Source organism: Sander lucioperca, chromosome 21, assembly GCF_008315115.2.
Source record: "Sander lucioperca isolate FBNREF2018 chromosome 21, SLUC_FBN_1.2, whole genome shotgun sequence".
Lineage (NCBI taxonomy): Eukaryota > Metazoa > Chordata > Actinopteri > Perciformes > Percidae > Sander > Sander lucioperca.
In genome coordinates this window covers 9,222,856-9,243,416 of record NC_050193.1, presented here as the reverse complement: position 1 = coordinate 9,243,416, position 20,561 = coordinate 9,222,856, and the positions used below count along the sequence as shown (strand labels likewise).

Here is a 20,561-nt window from a genome sequence, read left to right as displayed (position 1 = left end):
GTTTCACCCATCAGACCGATGCTTGTGTACCGTGTAAAAGCAAAAGTCAATGCTGACTTAGGCTACATCCACACTATTATGTTTTTATTTGTTAGGCTTACATACGTTTCAGTAACGGTTCCACCTCGACGTCGGTCCAAGCAAATAAATCCCTGGTCTTTCTTTTTGCCAATGTTGTTCTTTCTCCAAAGTATTTTCTGCAATTTCAACTTGTACATTCATGATTTTCTACCGCAGGAGGAACGTTAGACAATATGTTTTCTGTTTACACCGGCATGCACATGCCCAATGTATGCAACTAGTCATGTGATATGCATTTTCAGACGTGTTAACTTGGTCGGAGATCATTTCTGATACAGAGCCTAAACGCTTGTGTGGACGGAGATCGTTTTTGTTTCAATATGCTGTTTGAAAATGAAAGCATAGTGTGGATGTAGTCTTATTTTAACTGATTGTAACTGACTTTTGTTAAGTAACTGACGGACTTTACCAACGCCACGTATGAGCTACTTATTTGAACCCAAACCACAATCTTTTCCTAAACCAAGTAGTTTTGTTGCCTTAACAGGTTATTCACTGTGTGGGCTTGCACAGGCGCAGTGATCGCTTGTGTTGCTGGACATTTGTGCGATAACTTATAAAACATTGTGCATAACGTTTCTTAGGATATATGAACTTTTGTATGAGGATACGTTGCATGATGTATAACATACTGAGCAGGCAGCAGATGTCCTTAAGGACACTATTGATTATTTTCTTTATAAATGGATGTATTTGTTTTGTAGGTTAAAATTTGTCATGGGTTTAATTTCTTATATTGCAGAAAATGGCAGAAATCATATGAATACATTTAGACTTGCCTCTTCGTATGCCTCATGTATGTCTAAAATTACAATAAAGTACTTTTGCACATTTCAATATAATTGGAACCTGTTTGTCCTTCTTCTAGACTCTAGAACTTAAAGTAGCTAGGCCTATTTCCAATGTTTTCTGAGGCTTCACAAAAGACAAGTGGCCTAGAAGTTTTAATAAATTTTTAATTAATCTAATTTTAAGTATTTACTAAAGGGAAAATATATTTAAACTGATTTTTAATTATGATTTGGTCAGTTGACTGACAACCCTAAAACCACATGATCCGGGGTAAACCTGCTCTTCGCTGGCCTTGCACAGACAACACAACAACTTTTTTTCATTTTGGAGGGCGGTAATTGCTCCGCCCGGCGAGTTTTTTTTTTTTTTTGCAGGATGGTAGGAGAAGACTCATGAATATTCATTAGGGAACTCATCCCTGATTTGCTAACCCTAACCATAACCAATCCCACTCCTCTTGCCTAAACATAACCAATCCCACCAGAGTAGGCAACGAGTAGCCTACTGTCCATTCTGAGGGAGAGTAGGGCGGGTTCTTCCCATAGACTGTAATATATACAGTCTATGGTTCTTCCCCTACCATCATGCAAAAAAAGATTTCGCCGCCCGGCTGCAATTTACCATTATAAAGAAAACGAAGAAGAGTCATTTCCTGTTAGTTGATTTCACGTACTTATTTTCAGCGAAAAGTTGTCGAATTTTACTCTCTAACTACACAAGTGAGTGAGTACACAGTGCACTAACGTTACATCTAAATGTACTCACTAAGACGAATTGAGACACACCGAAGGAGGTAGCCAGAAATGATGATGAACCCCTGCGCTTTGCTTCTGAAGAGCCTGCACTGGCCTTTGCGCTCTACCTCGCGGTTTTATCTAGAATCATGTGTAGGTGGTTTAATGCTTCTGCTTGCCTTCTACCTTGTATTTAGCACATTCTTTTGCACAGGCTGCCGTTTAGCAGTCTTCAGGTTGGGGATCAGTCATTGCAGCCCAACGACGATTCTGTTTGCATAAACACGATGTGTGTCAGTATGTTCTGTGGGGTTAGAATATAACTGCGTAGCGTTTCTCTCTGTTTACCGAAACACAACCAAGGTGGAGAGTAAATTCAGGCTGTTGTGAAAATCTAAAGATGGCTCTCCGTCTAAAAGGTGGATTTGTAACTAAAAACCTGTGAGATTGAGTTCAATGTGAAAACTTTGTTGTGAGAAATCTTCAACAAATTAAACTTTGGTAGGCTACAATCTGAATTTCACGTCTAAAAGCGCACTCATCAGTAAGCTATAATCTTTTAGGACAGTTTCTGTATTACTTAATTAAAATGAACTGAAATAAGGCATCATTTAAGAAGCTAATCCCTGACATGAAAATGAATTAGACTTTTGCTTCTTATAAGTAATTGACAGCACAAAATTTACACTTTGTGGTGGGCTACTAACTTGTTTACCTTCCACATTAAATATGTGCAGCTTTGTGTTTGTCTCCTAAGGATAAAGCAGTAAACATGTTTTAAGTTTAGCTGATACTGTATCCTCCATTACTGAAAGGTATTTTGCGTAGCCTTGTTTTTCTCACTCTTGGAATTTCCTGCCCGTATTTTCCATATCTTGCAGTGAATTGTTTAATCATGACTGACAGCTTGATTAGGTCTGTGATATTTTTGTTGTTGTTGATTTTTGTGTGTGTGGCATTTTAGACCTTTCTTTGATAGGACAGCTTAGACATGAAAGGGGCAAGAGAGGGGGAATGACATGCAGCAAAGGGCCACAGGTCGGAACTGAACCTGAAGCCGCTGCGGCGAGGACTGAGCCTCTGTACATGGTGTGCATGCTCTACCAGAGGCCTGTACTACGAATCAAGATCAACATGTCCTGGATTTCTTTCAGTGATCCGGCATCACCTAACCTAACAACCGCGGTCCCGCATAACCTGTATCACGACGCTGGTTAACAACTAGTTCAAGCAATCCAGGGTTTCCCAATCCAGCGGCGCGCGCGTTCACATAAAAGAGGCGGTGTTTGCGCACCACGACCAATCGCAAACATCTACCAGAGCTGCATATTTTACAAAAGAAGAGCAAACAAATTCTACATAAATATGAAGAACACAGACACGGTTTTACAGGCAAAACGCAGGAAGCAAAGCTGGCAAAAAAGCCGACGCTGTTATGCGTAAATCACAACGTTTAGCTTATCAATATCCAGTGGTGTAGTCTACGTGATAGTAAGCTCCAGGATTTCCATATACTCACTTAAAAATGCACAATGACACGTAACAACATACTTTCCATTATATGTTTGATATATTTTGAATTGTCATCTGTGCTTTATTCTTCACATAGGCTCAATGGAGGTATTTCACCATAAATTGGTGCATAAAAGTGTATCGGAATGCAGGAAATGAAGTCGTTGATGCTTAAAACTTCCCTGGGGGAGGGCACCCAGACCCCCCACTATGATATGCCCCCCTCCTCCCCCAAAGGCAGATTCTGGCCAATATACAGTACAGTACACCACTACAATACATTAGACTAAACTGGTCACTTCCCCATCAGTCAGGCACAAGATCTGACCATATATAATTACACTTTTGCTTTCCATAAACTGTCGTTGCTTTAGGCTTTTATTTCAGTTGCAACCCCAGCAGTGGTACGCGATCGTGAGAGAAAATAAAAAACAACAACATAAAAACATAATTTAAACCGATGTGCGCATTGGCAACACACGGCTAAAGAAGCCAACAAATAGCCTAGTAATTCCCTCCGCTGAAAATCTATCTTTCATAAAGATACCCATCAGGGAATGTTAACGGGGTTGTCGGTCTCTAAATGTTTTAACTTTTATGGGTGCACATCTCTCTCTCCACCGAGCTCCAGCTGATCTTCTAAGAACGGTGACGCCGTTATCAGTCGAGTATTGATTGGTCAGTGGGCGGTGCTTTTATACCGGTTGATCTCTGATCTCCAACTTAACCTGCTCCCGACCAGGTTAGGCGTTCAGCATAAGTTACCACGGCGACTGAACCCGATCACAAGTGATCCACCTTCGTAGTACAGAAAACCCTGGGTTGAACCTGAAGTTAGCTCGTTAACGCCAAATCTCGCTTCGTAGTACAGGCCTCAGGTGAGCTAGCCAGGCGCCCCATGATTGACTGGTTTACCTGCTTATTCTCACCTAAGGGTGAGATTAGTGGAATTGGTGCAACCTTTATAAAAGGAGGTAGGGACTCATTACCGCCCCTCCCAAAGAGGTGGCTGAGGCAACTTTAAAATACCAAACAGGTTGAAACCAAAAGCCCTGGGTGTGACTAATTAGGGCCCGAGGCGAAGGCCTTATTGAAACTGAGGGAATTATTATTCTTCCGGCAAATGAATTGCCTTTTTGAGGGGCTTAACATACTCAAAAACTCACCAAAATTGGCGGTCGCGTCAACTCTAGTGAAAATTTACATATTTTAAGGGTTTCGGGAATAGGCGCACAAAAATGGCGCCCCCCGCTGGCAACAGGAAATCCACCTTATATGACAAACATTATCCGATTTACATGAAACTTATGTGTGGTCTACAGGTGATACTGAGCCGTCCCCTATACTTTAACCACGCCCATGTACTTAGGCCACGCCCCATTTTATGGCTTTTGAACCGTTTAAGGTAGAGTCTTGTGTGAGGTATCATTGAACTCAGCAGAGAGTTCCTTCTTCATTGGTGATGGTTTGGCCCGCCCCCTATGCTTAAGCCACTCCCCTTTCATAACATTTGAACCATTTTAGGTAGACCCTTGTGTGAGGTATCATTGAACTCAGCAGAGACTTCCTTTTTCATTGGTCATGGTTTGGCCCGCCCCCTCTGCTTTAGCCATGCCCCCTTTCATAGCTAATGAACTGTATGACGTAGAGTCTTGAGTGAGGTATCATTGAACTCAGCAGGGAGTTCCCTTTTCATTGATGACGATTTGCAGTGTCCGAGTGCTGCAAAAATGTACGGTCGCAAGGAGCGGCGTCTGCCAGTAACACCGACGCGTGCAGAGGAGCTTGCAGCTTTAATTTAGATTTTGTTCCTTACTGATAGCCGACCTTCATTAACCGTTAACCGACAAGCAGGCAACGGAGTCCGACGTTGAACGTCAAAAAGTAACGTTACCTAATACCTGAGAACAGCGTGTAGTTTCATTTTAGCATCTCACATCACACTTTCAGTCACTATGACCACTACTACGGTTAGAATCTGGTATGCACCCCCACTAACCTGAAAAAACGGTTTTAAAACAGTAACGTTAATACAGCGTGTCGGAGGAATACAGCGTGTCGGAGGAATACAGCGTCTCCTCTCTGTCAAAGGCAGAGGGACCGCAGCGTTCGCTAATGTTAGCTTCTTGTTTCATCTGGGGTCTGATAAACAGTATATTCATTAAATTCAGTGTCCACAATGCTATTTTCTAGGGCTGTCAGCATTATCGTGTTAATCGCGATGCGATAAAGGGCCGAGCATAACGCGTTAATTTTTTTTAAGCGCATTAATCGCATGCCGCCATTTATTAATTTATTTTTACGTCACTTGGCTTTGCGTCGTGCCTAACAGGCTACTATTTTGACCCTTTGCTGCACTTTGCCATACTTCCTCGTAACAACACATCCTGCTGCTGCAGGCATGATGGAGAAAGACAGCAACACAATTCTGAATGGCGCTTTTTATTTTCCAAAACTCCTGGACGGGTCGAAAGCCATATGCACATTGTGTAAAGCCGAATTAAAATATCACGAAGCACGTCAAGCTTGAGCTACCACCTACGAGCTAAGCATAGTAGTACAGTTAACGTGACTCAGGTTGATGCTAGCAGGCTCAGGCAAAGCACTATTTTGGAGAGTGCTAGTTGCCGACCTGTGGATGAAACCAAATCCAAAAAAAATTACTACCGCTCTTGCAAAATGGGTGGCAACTAACTGCAGACCTGTCAGCATTGTAGAAGACTCGGGTCTTAAAGACGTACTACGGTTGGCATGTTCTGACCCGTCTTATACATTGTCATCGAGGAGGACAGTAGTTTCACACACGCATACACAGCCTGTACGACATGGAGAAAGCAGCCAAACAGGAACTGCTACAAAGTGATGCAAGGTGATCACTGGACGTCAGTGAGTAATCAAAATTATTTAGGAGTTAGGAGTTACTACACACTATATTGACTCTAGATTCAAATGTATGACTAGATTCACACATTTTTCTTTTGTTTACAGTAAATAAATAAATAAATAAACAAATACAAATCTTAAAATAAAGTTCATAAAGTCACTTTCTTTGCATTCATTTGATTCCCAGTCAAGATACACTGGTAAGAATTGTTTTCCATTGTTAATATGTACTTAAAAACAGTTCTGAAATGCAAAATAATAGAATTTTAATCATGTGATAAAATGTGATTAATCGCGATTAACTATAGAAATTCAGCGATTAAAAAAAAATTAATCGTTTGACAGCCCTACTATTTTCCAATAAACTGTAGCTGTCATATTTCACTGGACCCGCGTGAGTGCAGATTTCATGTCACGGCTTTCGTCACTGTTTGTCACTTTGCCTAAGATTGAGTGACAAGAAGTAGTACTCGCCCTGTTGTTTATTTGGTTGCCATGACGTCGCGAGTGATGACGCCCTGTCACTGTTCCAGTTGCTCACCCTAAAGGGGCGAGAGAGTGAATGACAGTTTTTACGATGACGTGTAATTGCGACTTTATGACTTTTCATAAACAGCTGAAGGAGCGGTGGTATGCGGTGTACATAGCGGAAACCAGGGCTTAATTTGAGCCGGAACATGTTGACGTTGGATCCATAACCTTTCTTATTGGATCCAGCACCTCCTGTGTCACTATGAAAAATGAATCACCTAAATGAAAAAAATAAATTACTGTTTGTGTAGTGTTCAATGTTGTTATCTGTCTTGTTAGTCTTTATTCCCCATTGAAGTTCCACAAAAAAGCCTTGTTTCACTCAGGGGAAAAATGTCAAAAAGACAACAAAGTTTGCTTAACTTTTTCAAATAAGCTGGCCAGTCGGTTCCCAAACAAGCAAAAATCGTTTCCGCACTGATTGCATGGGCTTAAGATCTCATGGCTGTCATAATATCACAATAAAGGTGTATCTTACATATATTAGATTGTTTGTGTTGTGCTCCATTACAGATGTACAACATGTTTCCTTGGCTGGGCCCTTTTCTTAAAAACTGGAGGGATGCGATGAAGAATGTGGAGGCCAACAGGGAGGACATAAAAAGCTTAATAGCTGACCTGAAGGAGACTCTGAACCCTGAGATGTGCAGATGCTTTGTTGACGCATTCCTGAGCCATAAGCTAAATGTGGAGGTGAGCTGTCTAACTCTAGTGAATCCACTTCTTGTCTGATATTAATGCTTTTTAGACGTGTATGCACAAAGAAATCCACAGGCCCAGAAGGCATCTGTGCTTTTTTCTTAAAGACCTGTGCAGAAGAGCTAACCGCAGCATGATGCCCTGGTGACGATATTACGAATCCCACTATGGCCAAGCCAAGACCCGCCCTTCAATAGCATTTATTGGCCAGGTGTCCATGCTTACAGCTGGTCCTATCCCCTGACCAATCGGCTATCCTAACCTTAATCACTCGAGCTGCTTCGTAGGGTGGGTCTTGGCGTGGCTATAGTGGGATTCGTAATTTCAGGGGTCTGGAAAAAAATCCATCATTCCAGTTACAAAACAATCTTGCCCTACTGAAAATAATGATCATAGACCTGTGGCTTCAACTTTGATTGTGAAGAAATGCCTTAAAAAATGCATGGTTTCTGTAGTCAGGCAGAGGTCAGTTCTGTACTAGATCCATTCCAAATTATAATTAAGTGGTATTTTTCCTTTTTGACCAATCATGTCAGGGTCAACAATACCCTTTCAGAATCCAGATCAATCAGCCAAGGTGCCTCACATGGTTGTGTCAGCTCACCAGTTCTTGTTACATTCTACACAAATTAGTGTACAGCCACCCTAGAATCACATTTTAAAATTTTTCGATGAAATGGAACCCTAGGTCAATGGGGGATCATAGATCAGTCAGGTCAGCTCCTACAAGTTCCTTTTGGCGTTTGTGTTCTTGTTAGAGATTATACTTTTTACGCAGACTCAGGGTGTATGGGGTGCATGAAAAAATGTTTTATTCTACCAGGCTGTATTAGAGATCGGATATGGGAAGTAAGCATGGTATTGCAATCTCTCTCTACAGTTAAACTCTAAGCTTGCTAGTTTGGTACGGACTGCCATGAAGGTTATGGGGAGGAATGAACACAAGTCCCTCCAGTCAATATACGAGCAGTCTGTTCCCAGGCAAGCACAGAGAATATCGTCTGACCCATCTCCTATTCTCCCCTCAGAGTATGAGGTGTTACCCCAGGCAGATAATAAAGTACACACAAATGTAAACTCAACCGTTTTTTTAAAAACTCATTTGTGTCTACCTTGATTTTATATAATGTTGGTTGAGGCTGCAGGGGATGTTCAATAGCTTCATGTTGTTCTTATCACTGGCTAACTCATTGCATAGAATCCCTCTTTTTTGTATGTTATACTAGGAGTCTGAAATCAAGGATTCACACTACCATGATGAGAACCTGGTCAACAGTGTGATGAATCTGTTTGCAGCTGGGACTGATACTACAGGAAATACACTTCAGTGGTGTTTACTTTTTATGGCCAAGTACCCTCATTTCCAAGGTGCAAAAACATACCCACATACGTATCTGGTGAAATTCTGCTTTTTCAGTGTAAAATTGGGATAAAGTGGACTCGTATATTTATCTGATTTTATGTGAGTCCAGACCAGGTCCAGGCAGAACTGAGCAGGGTGGTTGGTAGCCGACAGGTCAGAGTAGAGGACAGGATGAACCTGCCGTACACTGATGCTGTCATCCATGAGACACAGAGACTGGCCAGCATTGTCCCCATGTCCATTCCTCACAAAACCAGCCGAGACGTCACCTTCCAGGGCTACTTTATCAAAGAGGTCAGTCGCCCACACATTTTTTTTTTTTTTTTTTTTATATGAGCCAACACTTTCAAAGTATTCTGCACTATGTATATTTATTAAGTAAGAGTAAGAGGTTAACCTGTGTCACCTCTTACTATGACCTGTGCAATATGTCATTTCTTATTCATCTGAATATCTGTATATATTCTTACTCATCTGTATTTAAAAGAGATGTTTATAGTGTGCATACTAATCTAGTTTGGTACGGACTGCCATGAAGGTTATGGGGAGGAATGAACACAAGTCCCTCCAGTCAATATACGAGCAGTCTGTTCCCAGGCAAGCACAGAGAATATCGTCTGACCCATCTCCTATTCTCCCCTCAGAGTATGAGGTGTTACCCCAGGCAGATAATAAAGTACACACAAATGTAAACTCAACCGTTTTTTTAAAAACTCATTTGTGTCTACCTTGATTTTATATAATGTTGGTTGAGGCTGCAGGGGATGTTCAATAGCTTCATGAGCCAACACTTTCAAAGTATTCTGCACTATGTATATTTATTAAGTAAGAGTAAGAGGTTAACCTGTGTCACCTCTTACTATGACCTGTGCAATATGTCATTTCTTATTCATCTGAATATCTGTATATATTCTTACTCATCTGTATTTAAAAGAGATGTTTATAGTGTGCATAAGAATGTTTATAGTGTGCATACTAAGCTAGTTTGGTACGGACTGCCATGAAGGTTATGGGGAGGAATGAACACAAGTCCCTCCAGTCAATATACGAGCAGTCTGTTCCCAGGCAAGCACAGAGAATATCGTCTGACCCATCTCCTATTCTCCCCTCAGAGTATGAGGTGTTACCCCAGGCAGATAATATACTCTTCATACTCTTTTGCTTATTTTTCTATTTTGTGTTATATATATTTTTTTAGGTATTGTTCTATTTATCTTTTATGTGTATTTTTTCTTATCTGTTGTGTTGCATTTGAGCTGCTGTAATGAGGGAATTTCCCCAGTGTGGGATCAATAAATCTATCTTTCTTGGCTTTGGTTCCAAGATTTGATTTGATACACCTTGCTCTCTTTTTTTCTCTACAGGGGACTACTGTGTTTCCTCTTCTTACTTCTGTCCTGCATGATGAAAACGAGTGGGAGAGCCCACATACCTTCAACCCTTCCAATTTCCTGGATAAGGAGGGTAAATATATCAGGAGAGATGCCTTCATGCCCTTTTCTGCAGGTACAACAACTTTATAAAGATATATTACACTTTTAAAGATGTGTTCCAGTCTAACTCACAGCAACTTTTCGTTCTCGCAGGTCGCAGGGTGTGTCTTGGGGAAAGTCTGGCTAGGATGGAGCTCTTCCTTTTCTTCACCTCCCTCCTCCAGCACTTTCGTTTCACTCCTCCACCTGGAGTTACAGAGGATGAACTGGATCTGACACCAGCTGTGGGCTTCGTCCTCGCCCCTTCACCTCATGAGCTGTGTGCCGTCAGTCACCAATGAGGAAATCCTAAACATGCTACATTGTTACATTTGCCTGTATTCTGGCTTCTAGGCCACTGTTGATTATTTTCATAAATGGATGTATTTGGGTTTGTATTTTGTAATTTGTCAAGGGTTTAATTTCTTATATTGCAAAACATGGCAGAAACATGTCATATTACTATAAATGAATGTTGACTTGCTTCTCGATATAGCCTATACAATAAACTACATTAATATACCAATATTTTATTTTGGTACCTTTTTATTTTTTCCTTCTAGAAATTATAATTAAAAAAGAAAGTGAACAAACTCTTCTTCAATGTGTTCTGATGCTTCATGGAAGACAAAAAGTAGAAAACATATTTAAACTGCTTTTAAATTATGAGTTGGTCAGTTAACTGTCAACCCCAATGCTTCTTTTTGCTAACTATTGCAATACACCACACTTATACGTGTGTCGGTACTTGCCAGTACGTGTGGGGGCAGAATATGGAATTTAAATAGGTCAGGCTGATGTACCGGAGCTGCTTAGCTAGTTTATTTGATATCTCTGTTTACCCATACACACCAAAGGTGGAGATTTAACTTCTGTTGTTCTGCCATTGTGAAAATCTAAAGATGTCTCTCTGCCTAAAGGATGGATTTGTAACTAAAAACCTGTGAGATTGAGTTCAGTGTGAACATTTTGTATATCCTTGTTTTTCTCTCTATTCTTAGACTTTTCTGCCTGTATTTTCCAGATCTTGCAGTTGAATTGCTTAATCCTCACTGACTGACAGTATGATTTGTTATAATCCTGACTGACAGTTTGATCGGTGCTTGGCTTTCTGATTAGTTAAATCACACCAACTGAAGACCTGAGATTAGTGTGTGTGGGGACACTTGGTACAGCCCCACCCAGAGAGGTGGCTGGGGCAACATCAACATTTCAAACAGGTTGAAACTAGAAGCCCTGATTGTGACAACTAGCAATGCATCTTTTAACTTTGACAACAGCGGTTTTATTTATTTGCATATAGAGCGGGAAGTAGTAACTGATCACAAATGGTCTCATGATGGATTTCGAGAGACATTCTGCTGCCTCCAGACAGACTTTAAAACCAGGTGGACACCGGCCCCAAGAATAGAGACTGACTGACTACTGCTGCAACCAGGTTGAACTTTGGGGATAGTGCGCTGTAGATGTGTGCTGAACCCAGCGGCGAGCACAGCTCAAACCATGTTGTGTCTGAAAGGCCCATCACAGTGTGCAGACTTTTCTCTGACTACCCATTCACTTGCCTACTAGGGATGTGGCGAGACACTCAACTCAACAACACGAGACACGAGATTGGGTTCACAAGAACGAGACGAGATTTTAACACTATTTTATAGAAAACTTCAATTAAGAAATATGACTGGAAAAACCTCAGGTCATCAAGCAGCTTGTTCCAGAGAGCAGGCCCACAGTAACTGAAGGCCCCCTCACCAGACTGTGATTTAATTCTGGGTACAGCTAGAAGACCTCTGCCTGATGACGTGAGAAGCCTGATGGGGTTGTAATCGGTGAGCAAGTCGGAGATGTAATGAGGAGCTAAACCATTAAGAGCTTTATAGACTATAAGCAGGATTTTGAAAGTGATTCAAACCGGGAGCCAATGAAGTGATTTAAGTACCAGAGTAAGGTGTTCAAATTTACATGTATGTGTAAGGACTCTGGAATTATTAATTTCAGGATTTTTCATTAATTGATGCTCAAAGCAATAGTGCGTAGTTTCTGTCTCCCCCCATGAGGAATTCTAAGTAATGACAACAAAACTGTGGTGCATCCACATGAGACAAGCTTTCCATGACCGCGCACCGCCCCCACCCCCCCAGTTGTGCAGGTTGTATTACTGACTTCCAGAATAACCATGTACTCATGATGCAATGTTTGTTTTGTAAGTTTACATTAGTTGGACATCATTTTGATTGGTGTGTATATATATATATATATATATATATATATATATATACACACACACACACACACACACAGTACATGGGTGTTTCTGCAGCTACGGGAATTTTTAAGTCCCAGCAATGACATTTTGGATTTATGTTTCAATTTGTCATATGATGCTTGATAAATATACACCGTGTTATTACGCATCTTTGAATAAGAAATAATTACTAAATAATGTGATTTATATTAGTTATTATTCCCACAACTGTGGTTTCAATGTTGAGATGCGTAAAATGAGCTAATTCATATAAAATGACATCATTTCAAATTATATTGTTTCATATAAATATTACTTTACACCATATCAAAATAATTAATTTGGTTTACTGATCATTTACGTGATGTTTTCACCTATACGCCTGTCACACACTTCTGAGTTCTTACCACAACACTGAACAAAATGTAGTCATTGTAATTTTCTTTTTATCTTGTTTAGTTTAGTTGTAGTAGTTCTGGTTATAGATTAAACTACAGCTCTTCCAGTGCAGGTCATAAGATTAATTGCACCTTTAGTAAGCTTGACACATATGTACATACAATATGTTAGCTTCTCACACTCTGCCTTACACATTGAAATGGGAACATGCTTTGGAGGATAACAGTCTCTTTATTTTTTTTCAGTTAGCATAGAGGTATGAAAACTAACAGTTTGTAATGCCAGTCCTAGTGATACAAAAATAATAGATACAAAATAAACAAGAATTGCGACAAAAAATGACAAAGTGCCTGCACATAATCATTTTCTCTAATTTTGTAATTTTTGCCTATTGTAAAGACAAATTATAAACACATGATTACTAAAGCATTGCATTTTATTGCTGTTTGTATTCTCTTAAAATGTACTTTGGAAAGAAAAATAAATTAGTTTAAGAAATGCTACAGCATTTGTTCATTGTAAAAACGTGTATCTTAAATTAATATTTTAAAAGCACATCCAAGCCCTTATGGTCCCAAAACACTCTGTGGCATCTGAAGGCCTCTAAGGTCCTTCCACTTTGATAATATTGATCTGTTGATCCTGTGAAGAGTGGTTAGAGTTCATCACCGGCTGGGTGGACACACTGCAGTCCTGGAGAGTCCTTGCTGAACAGCTGCTTGAGAAATCAGATGTTTTACTCTCTGATCCTCTGAAAGTCTGAGAATGTGACTGGCCGTATGTAGAAACAAAGGACTGTGTGTAGGGTGGCATGAGAGTTTGACTGTTTTGCTGAGGGTAAGCAACTGCATACGGCTGTGTATAAGTGGGAGTTTGAGTAAGTTGGAGGTTCTCAGCATTGCTACATGGTGGAAACCCATTAATGCTTGAAGGGCTCAGTCCTGGCAATTTAAAGGCCTCTACATTTTCTAAACTCTCTAAAGAGCTGTAGCTTGGCTGGGTTTGGCTGCACTGAGTGTACGTGCCTTGACTGAAGTTGAAGGTTTCTGGGCTGAACGAGGTAGATGCAGAAGCTGTTGGCAAACCAGAGGGTGATGGAGTTTTTTTGTGCTGCTGTTGAACAACGCTACAACGTCCCAGTTTGGCAGCAAGGCTCTGCAGAGTGCTGAGGATCTGCTTCTGAATGTGCGTCTGCTGCGCCTGCTCCCTCTCCAGGCAGCACTGCTGCTCCACCAGCATCTTCACTGCCAGACCCAAACTGCGCACCTCAGAGCCCAGGGTCTGAATCTGATCCTGTAGACCACCTCTCCCTCCAGTGTCCTGGACTGCCTGCTGGGGGCTCGGGTTCCCCTCACTACAAGTGGCGCCCTGGCCTCCGGGGGTCTGTAGACGGATGACGGCAACCCCAGGGGCCGAGGATGTTAAAGGTGCTGGTGACCGGTTAGGAAGACGAATGCCAACCCGAGGGACAGGCTGAAGGGAACGGACAGACAGACCTGGTCTTTGTGTGAGAAAACGCCTGGGGGCACTCCCTCCACTGGACTGACCATCCATAACAGTCTGTGCAACATCACAAAAATATCATAAAAACAGTGCAATGAACTATTAAAAGTTATAATGCAATCTTATCAACATAAAACTGAATGAATCTTATATGGTTCAGACTCCCACAATCAGGTGAGGAAATATGCTGGCATACTATCTGGTACCAGCAACTGCTGTAAAACAATCATTATACAAACATAATCTTGGACATGTACTGAAGTGACTGAAGTCATTGATAAAGTGCTGGCAAACACTTTTGTTGAGGTGAATAAAGGTGGAGATCAGGTTCGCTCTTTTCTCACCTTTTCAGTGGTCAGATCATAAGTTTCGGGTGGCTGTTGCATTGCGCTTCTCAAATCAGCACCTTGGACACTAGAGTGATCTCTCCTCAACAGTGACGCCACCTGGTGGAATGACTGTTGAAAAACAAAGTATGCAAGTTAAGACAGAGATGATTTGATTCTTATGGTATTCAAGACATTACACAGGTGTTGTGCTATTGTAAACATAAATTACAAACCTAACAATGAGGATTGTGACACATGAGAGAAATTATGTATAAGTAGGTACCTTCATCCTGTGTGACAGCGCTTTATCCAAAAGCCTCTTTCGAGCTGCCAGCATTGCATTAGTGGCTGGAGAAGGTGTAACTCTCTTCCTCATGGTTACTCCTTGAGTGGTTAGTGTGGAAGACACAGCACCGGCCTCTGCTCTTATTACAGTGGATTGGGGAACTCTTTGTTGGCTGCTCTGTGCAAGGGAGGTGACACTAACAATCTGGATGTCATTTTCCTCCTTATCTCCCTCGTGTTGTTGTTCTGGCCTGCTGCCTCCACTGGTCTTTCCAGACCCAAATGGCTTCGCACCAGCATCTGGATTTGTGGAAGTCTGTTTGGCAAAATTTGCAGCAGCTGTAAAGCCAGCATGGTGAGATGCCTCCCGCAGAAGATTTTGGAGACGAATGTTACTCCAGCTCTCTTGTGTTGCCCCAACTTGAGGCTGCACCTGTGCGGTTGATGTGCTGCTTCCAGCCTCCATAGGTCTAACCCTCCCTGGCGGCCTCCCTTGATACTCCCTCAGGAACAGGTAGATGGCCTGGGCAGACACCTTGATGTTCTCCAGCTCCAGCACAGCTTTGATCTTACGGAAACTCAGACCCGCCTTCCGCAGCTCCACCACTTTGTGTTTGGCGGCATCATCCAACCGGCCCATGGTCTCTCACTTCAGAGGGACTCTGTGAGTTTGGCTGTTAATCTCTAGAAGATTAATATCTTACATTTAGTAAAAAAAAAAAAAAATAACGTAACAAACGTTTGGTGTATGGTTAATACTGAGAAATAAACGTAACAAATATAAAGAGTGGGTGACTAATAGGGACATATTCTAGTATGTGAAAATACCAGTAATGCAGCAGTACAACATTACACAGAAAATGCTCAGTTTCTCACGAGATCCTTATTAGGTTATAACAATATTTTTTTCATATGTTTCCTGTTTATCCTTAAATCAAATTTCCCCGTTGTAAGAATACACGTTCTCTCGTTATAACAACATATAACTTGATCATTTTGTATGAAGAAGCACTCTTTTTATTAAACAGCACCAACCTAACGTTTCTCAGTAAAAACAAAAACGTATAAATTATATACGTTATATACTGATCCACACATGAAAAACTACATCTAGCTCGAGCACTGCTTAATATTTCTGTTGTCGCATATATTCACTTGATAAATCAGTAACACGACGATGTGGCTACTGGTTATCATAAATATACCTTTGTCCAGATTAAGTTATACAGGATTAACGTTACTGAAAAATTGTTTTTCGCCAACATCAGTAGCAGCTAGTTACAGATGTTAGCTAAGCTAACGTTAGCTAACGACAACAGCTAACATTAGCACAGTGCCATTATAATGTGAAGCACTCACCTTGTCGACAAGAGGGAAGATCAATTGGTGTTTAAATCATTTCACGTACCATGATGACATAGCTATGATGTAGTCATACACACATAAACTCACATTTCTATCGACAGTAACTAGCTAGGTACATAAATAAACAAATGAGTTGTAAGTGTCGCTCAGGTGGACACGTAACTTCCGCTACTTCGTCATCACGGAGCGACGTTTTCTCAGGCCGCAAGCAAGTGGTTGAAGCGAAATCACCTCGTTTGAAAAATATGTAAGTTTAGCCTGTTATTTGATTGCAATCAAACTAGTTTAAATCCCAGTACATATTTTATCATACAAGGAACATTGTGTAACGTTGTTTTAGCCGTTTGTGCACTTGCAGCAGTCCCCGTGGCTATGACGTTATCCTCCTTGTTTTGTGGAGTCAGTTGAATGAAAATCAATGGCGGCGGATTTCTGTTCGAGAGTATTTGTTGGCAGTACTTTTATTTACGTTAGTCTGAGATGTTTCAGTGATAATAGTGTTAATATTCGATTACACACGCAGTCCAAATACAATAACATTAAACACGCCGACATAAAAAAGGAAATACGTTAGTCACGTCAAGTTAAATCTGTTACGTTAATTCTTGCAATACATGTTACGGTCTGTGTTAAACGTTACTAACGTTACTCTTAGCTAGCTAACGTTACACGCTCATTACCCTAATGTTAGTTTCTTTGGTCTCTCAACGTTACTCCTGTTTTGGTTGTAAGACCTTTATAGTTTTTGTCGTCCCAATCACATTTCTGGATCATGTTTATGTGTTGAAGAAACAGTTTTGTTTTGTTTTTGATTAGCTAGTGGACATAGAATGTATTGCTGACATTTTTTGTCATTTATTTCACCTTTATTTTTACAGGCAAGTCATTAAGAACAAGTTCTTATTTACTTATTTAATGGCGGCCTGACAAATGGCATAGCCACTTAGGGAAAGGGAAGGAGGGCTAGATTAAAAAAAAAATATTAGAAATACATACAGTTCAGAAATTACATAAAAATACGACATAGAAAACAATAATTAATAATAATTATTAGCCACAAATCTTATTTAATTTTGGTTCCAGTTTCTCAAAGTTTTGCAAATCCCGTTTTGTCAGAATCAGAATCAGAAAGGGCTTTATTGCCAAGTACGTTGCACATACGAGGAATTTGTCATGGTGTTGTTGGAGCATGTCACACATACAAAGTGTCATAGTAGTTTGAATCTTTGGGCTTTGGGGGTTGGTCAGACAAAATAGCAATTTGAAGACATTATTATAGGCTCTGGGGGATTGTAACATGCCATTTTTACTACTTTTCTTGTTGAAAACGTATAGACTTACGAAAAATAATTGTTAGTTGCAGCCCCACACCATTCACAATGTAGCTGATCTCAAAGTAACAGCAGCTTGCCTCTGAATTTAGGGCACCATCACCCACGAAGCGGAAGGAGGAGGAAAAAACTAAAGACAGAGGCAAAGAAAAGACTAGTACAAAGGAAGGAGACAAGGAGAGAGGGCGGGAGAAGGCGAGGAAACGTCGCAGTGCCTCTACTGGCAGCAGCAGCAGCAGGTTTGTTTTCTAAGTTGCCTCTTTATGTGATTGTGTTATTGTTAGTGATGAAATCAAGTCCTAAATATTTATATTTTCTTACCTAACACAATTTTCTTTTGTTTTGACCACGACCAGGTCCAGATCTAGCTCTACTTCAAGCAGCAGCTCTGGTTCCAGCTCAGGCTCCTCAAGTGGATCCAGCTCATCCGGCTCCAGCCACTCTGGTTCTTCAAGCTCTCGTTCCTCCTCCTCTTCCAGCTCCTCAGGCTCCCCTAGCCCCAGCCGTAGACGCCATGACAACCGCCGCCGCTCCCGCTCAGCGTAAGTAACTTACTCTAATGCAGCTATACAATATTCATACACTGCGATGTCGTGTACTTTCCCTTGTCCGAGTCATGATGAAATGAGTCAATGTTTTGTTTGTGATTTTGCAGGTCCAAAACACAGAAGAGGGGAGACGATAAGGAGCGAAGGAAAAGAAGCCCGAGCCCCAAACCAACTAAAGTTCACTTAGGGCGGCTGACCAGGAATGTCACCAAGGTCAGCTGAGAAATTGTTCTGCTTTTTATAGCAGAATAAATGATCATGATATAACATGATTTGAGATTATGGCACTACCTCAGAAATGTCATGTTAGGTAGATTTAAAAAAAACAACACATTCATAATCTACTGGAGGAAAATAGAATTGTAGAAAGTAAAGAAGAAAAAGATTTTTTTTTTTTTATATGGTGCCTTTATTCTAATTATGTTTATTGTCCAGTAAACGGGCGTTTTTAAATTTCCGTAGTCTTGTTGCCAGGAGTCTTATTTTATGTATTATGAATTCAGATTATTTCGTACGTCATCAAAAACAACATTCCTCCACAATTAATCAAAGTTTTCTGTTAACATGGTAGTGACAAGCATACTGTATGGCTTTGTTTTTGCACAGGACCACATCCAGGAGATCTTTTCCACATATGGAAAAATCAAAATGGTCGAAATGCCAATGGACAGGGTCCACCCACACCTGTCCAGGGGCTATGCTTATGTGGAGTTTGAGACTCCTGAGGAGGCCCAGAAGGCCCTCAAACACATGGATGGAGGTAGGTCCGCGTATTTCCTACAGCACCTCTGACTCACACGATTAGCTTAGGCGTACGTGTTGAATAACTTTCTGCGATGACTTTGTTATTGATAGGTCAGATTGATGGACAAGAAATCGCTGCATCTGCCGTGCTGACTCAACGAATCCGCCCTCCACCTCGTAGACCTTCTCCCCCTCGCAGAATGCCCCCACCACCACCTATGTGGCGTCGCAGTCCACCACGCATGAGGAGAAGGTACATTGAATGATTTTCAATCAGTAACTATGTCCATCCACATTTGATTTTCACACTATAATGGTAACATATGTTAATGGACATTCTTCCTGCCTTTTCCTCATCACAAAAGTTTTTTTTTTTTTCCCTTTTTGTTTTCCTTGCAGGTCTCGCTCCCCGAGGAGGCGGTCCCCAGTACGCCGCCGCTCTCGCTCCAGATCTCCTGGTCGCAGGCGTCACCGCTCTCGTTCCAGCTCTAACTCCTCCAGATAGACAAGTTTTCTGCCTCCTAATACCAAGTGATCTCTTAGACACCAGGCCAGCTGGAGTTCCTGCTTTCCCAGACCTCATTGACTTACCAGAAATAAAATAATCTGCATTGTAGCCAATACAAACATCTGCCTGCGTGTAGAAAGCGGAGTGTGTTTTTTTTTTTTTTTTTTCTGCAAATGTGAGTTTCTTTTCATATTTTGTGTTAGGTTGATCCTGAAAAGCTGTTTCATTGTTGTTGTATTTGTTTCAAGCTGAGTTTGGGCTCCAGTGAGATCGATAAATATTTCTTTTAAAGTGCGATTTCTTTTTACCATGTACTGAATTTTTAGACATTTTTTGAAAATAAAAATGCTGAAATATATACAGTATGAGTTCAGTGTGTAGTCAGGTCAAGATTCTGAAAGGCCTTCGCTGTTAAGCTTCTTGGCTCAGTGCCTACCAGTTTGCTTAACGTACTTTTCCCTTTCTTTGAAGAACAAGGTAATGTTTAATGTGTCTGACATACTTTCACATGAATATGAACAAAACAATACACAGCCATGTGCTCACAGTTCAGCTACACTGCAATCAAATTTGCTCATAAGGTTTCTTTTGTGTGCTCTTACAAAAAGTAGCTATAGGTGCATCACTGCAGCTGTAACAGCGCGTTCCTGTTCCTCAGCCTCATTTACTGGATAGGGAAATGACACCTGATTAAATGGTATACATTTTTTTTCTTCTAAAAGCATTCATTTCCTTAGTAAACTTAAGGGAACAGCACAAAAAACAGGACCCCTAAATGTCCCTCTGATCCATTTTAGAAGGGGAGGTAGAAAGCTATAATTACTGTAGACACATGTAGGCTTTAAACACTCAGGTGGTGTGTATAATAACAGGAACACAATCTAGATACAATGCAATTCATACACCCCTTAAAAACGTACATTTGTGTAGCTTACAATGTTCAGTTAACTGTTCATTTCAACTGTGGTTATGTACATACAGCAGTGTCTTGTACCTGTTATGTCCACCTCTGAGCTCAGTGTCACAGCCAGAGTTTTGGAATGTTATGTAAAGGAGATTCCATTCTACGCATACCCATTTTACACACAAGTGATTTTAATGGTGATTTTTGGCTTATAAGAATACTAAAAAAATGACTGTGGGCCTGTACAAACTGCACGTTTGGCATTTCCCTCAATCTCTTGTGAGTTTTGTTGCATTTACTATTTTAATTGGCTCATGGCGTCAGATAACCTTA

The 20,561-nt window shown here is 40.9% G+C and overlaps 3 protein-coding genes and 1 long non-coding RNA gene across 5 annotated transcripts; 2 read left to right on the top strand and 2 right to left on the bottom strand.

Moving 5' to 3' along the window:
• The first annotated feature begins 1,502 nt into the window (after positions 1-1,502).
• Positions 1,503-10,558, top strand: LOC116059514 (cytochrome P450 2K1-like). Its single transcript, XM_031312647.2, has 6 exons — positions 1,503-1,592; positions 7,047-7,226; positions 8,459-8,600; positions 8,705-8,889; positions 9,960-10,101; positions 10,182-10,558. Exons 2-6 carry the CDS (start codon positions 7,047-7,049, stop codon positions 10,367-10,369), a joined length of 837 nt encoding a protein of 278 aa, XP_031168507.1. The 5' UTR covers positions 1,503-1,592; the 3' UTR covers positions 10,370-10,558.
• A 2,364-nt stretch (positions 10,559-12,922) lies between these two features.
• On the bottom strand, positions 12,923-16,428 carry LOC116059329. 2 transcript variants are annotated; one of them, XM_035996574.1, is made up of 4 exons: positions 16,188-16,428; positions 14,827-15,512; positions 14,559-14,672; positions 12,923-14,184 (listed from the first exon to the last, which is right to left on the bottom strand). In XM_035996574.1, the coding sequence occupies exons 2-4, from the start codon at positions 15,466-15,468 to the stop codon at positions 13,315-13,317; spliced, it is 1,626 nt and encodes a 541-aa protein (XP_035852467.1). In that variant the 5' UTR covers positions 15,469-15,512; positions 16,188-16,428; the 3' UTR covers positions 12,923-13,314. The 2 variants fall into 2 exon arrangements, with proteins under 2 accessions (XP_035852467.1, XP_031168205.1); XM_031312345.2 differs by having other exon boundaries at positions 12,923-14,271; positions 16,188-16,426.
• LOC116059331 (RNA-binding protein with serine-rich domain 1-like) lies at positions 16,315-19,468 on the top strand. The gene is made up of 7 exons (XM_031312347.2): positions 16,315-16,440; positions 17,617-17,763; positions 17,881-18,066; positions 18,180-18,285; positions 18,679-18,832; positions 18,928-19,069; positions 19,216-19,468. Exons 1-7 carry the CDS (start codon positions 16,322-16,324, stop codon positions 19,319-19,321), a joined length of 960 nt encoding a protein of 319 aa, XP_031168207.1. The 5' UTR covers positions 16,315-16,321; the 3' UTR covers positions 19,322-19,468.
• Positions 19,469-19,486: 18 nt separating this feature from the next.
• Positions 19,487-20,268, bottom strand: LOC116059336. The gene is made up of 2 exons (XR_004107288.2): positions 20,094-20,268; positions 19,487-19,727 (listed from the first exon to the last, which is right to left on the bottom strand). It is a non-coding gene; the product is annotated as an uncharacterized LOC116059336 (long non-coding RNA).
• Positions 20,269-20,561: the final 293 nt, after the last annotated feature.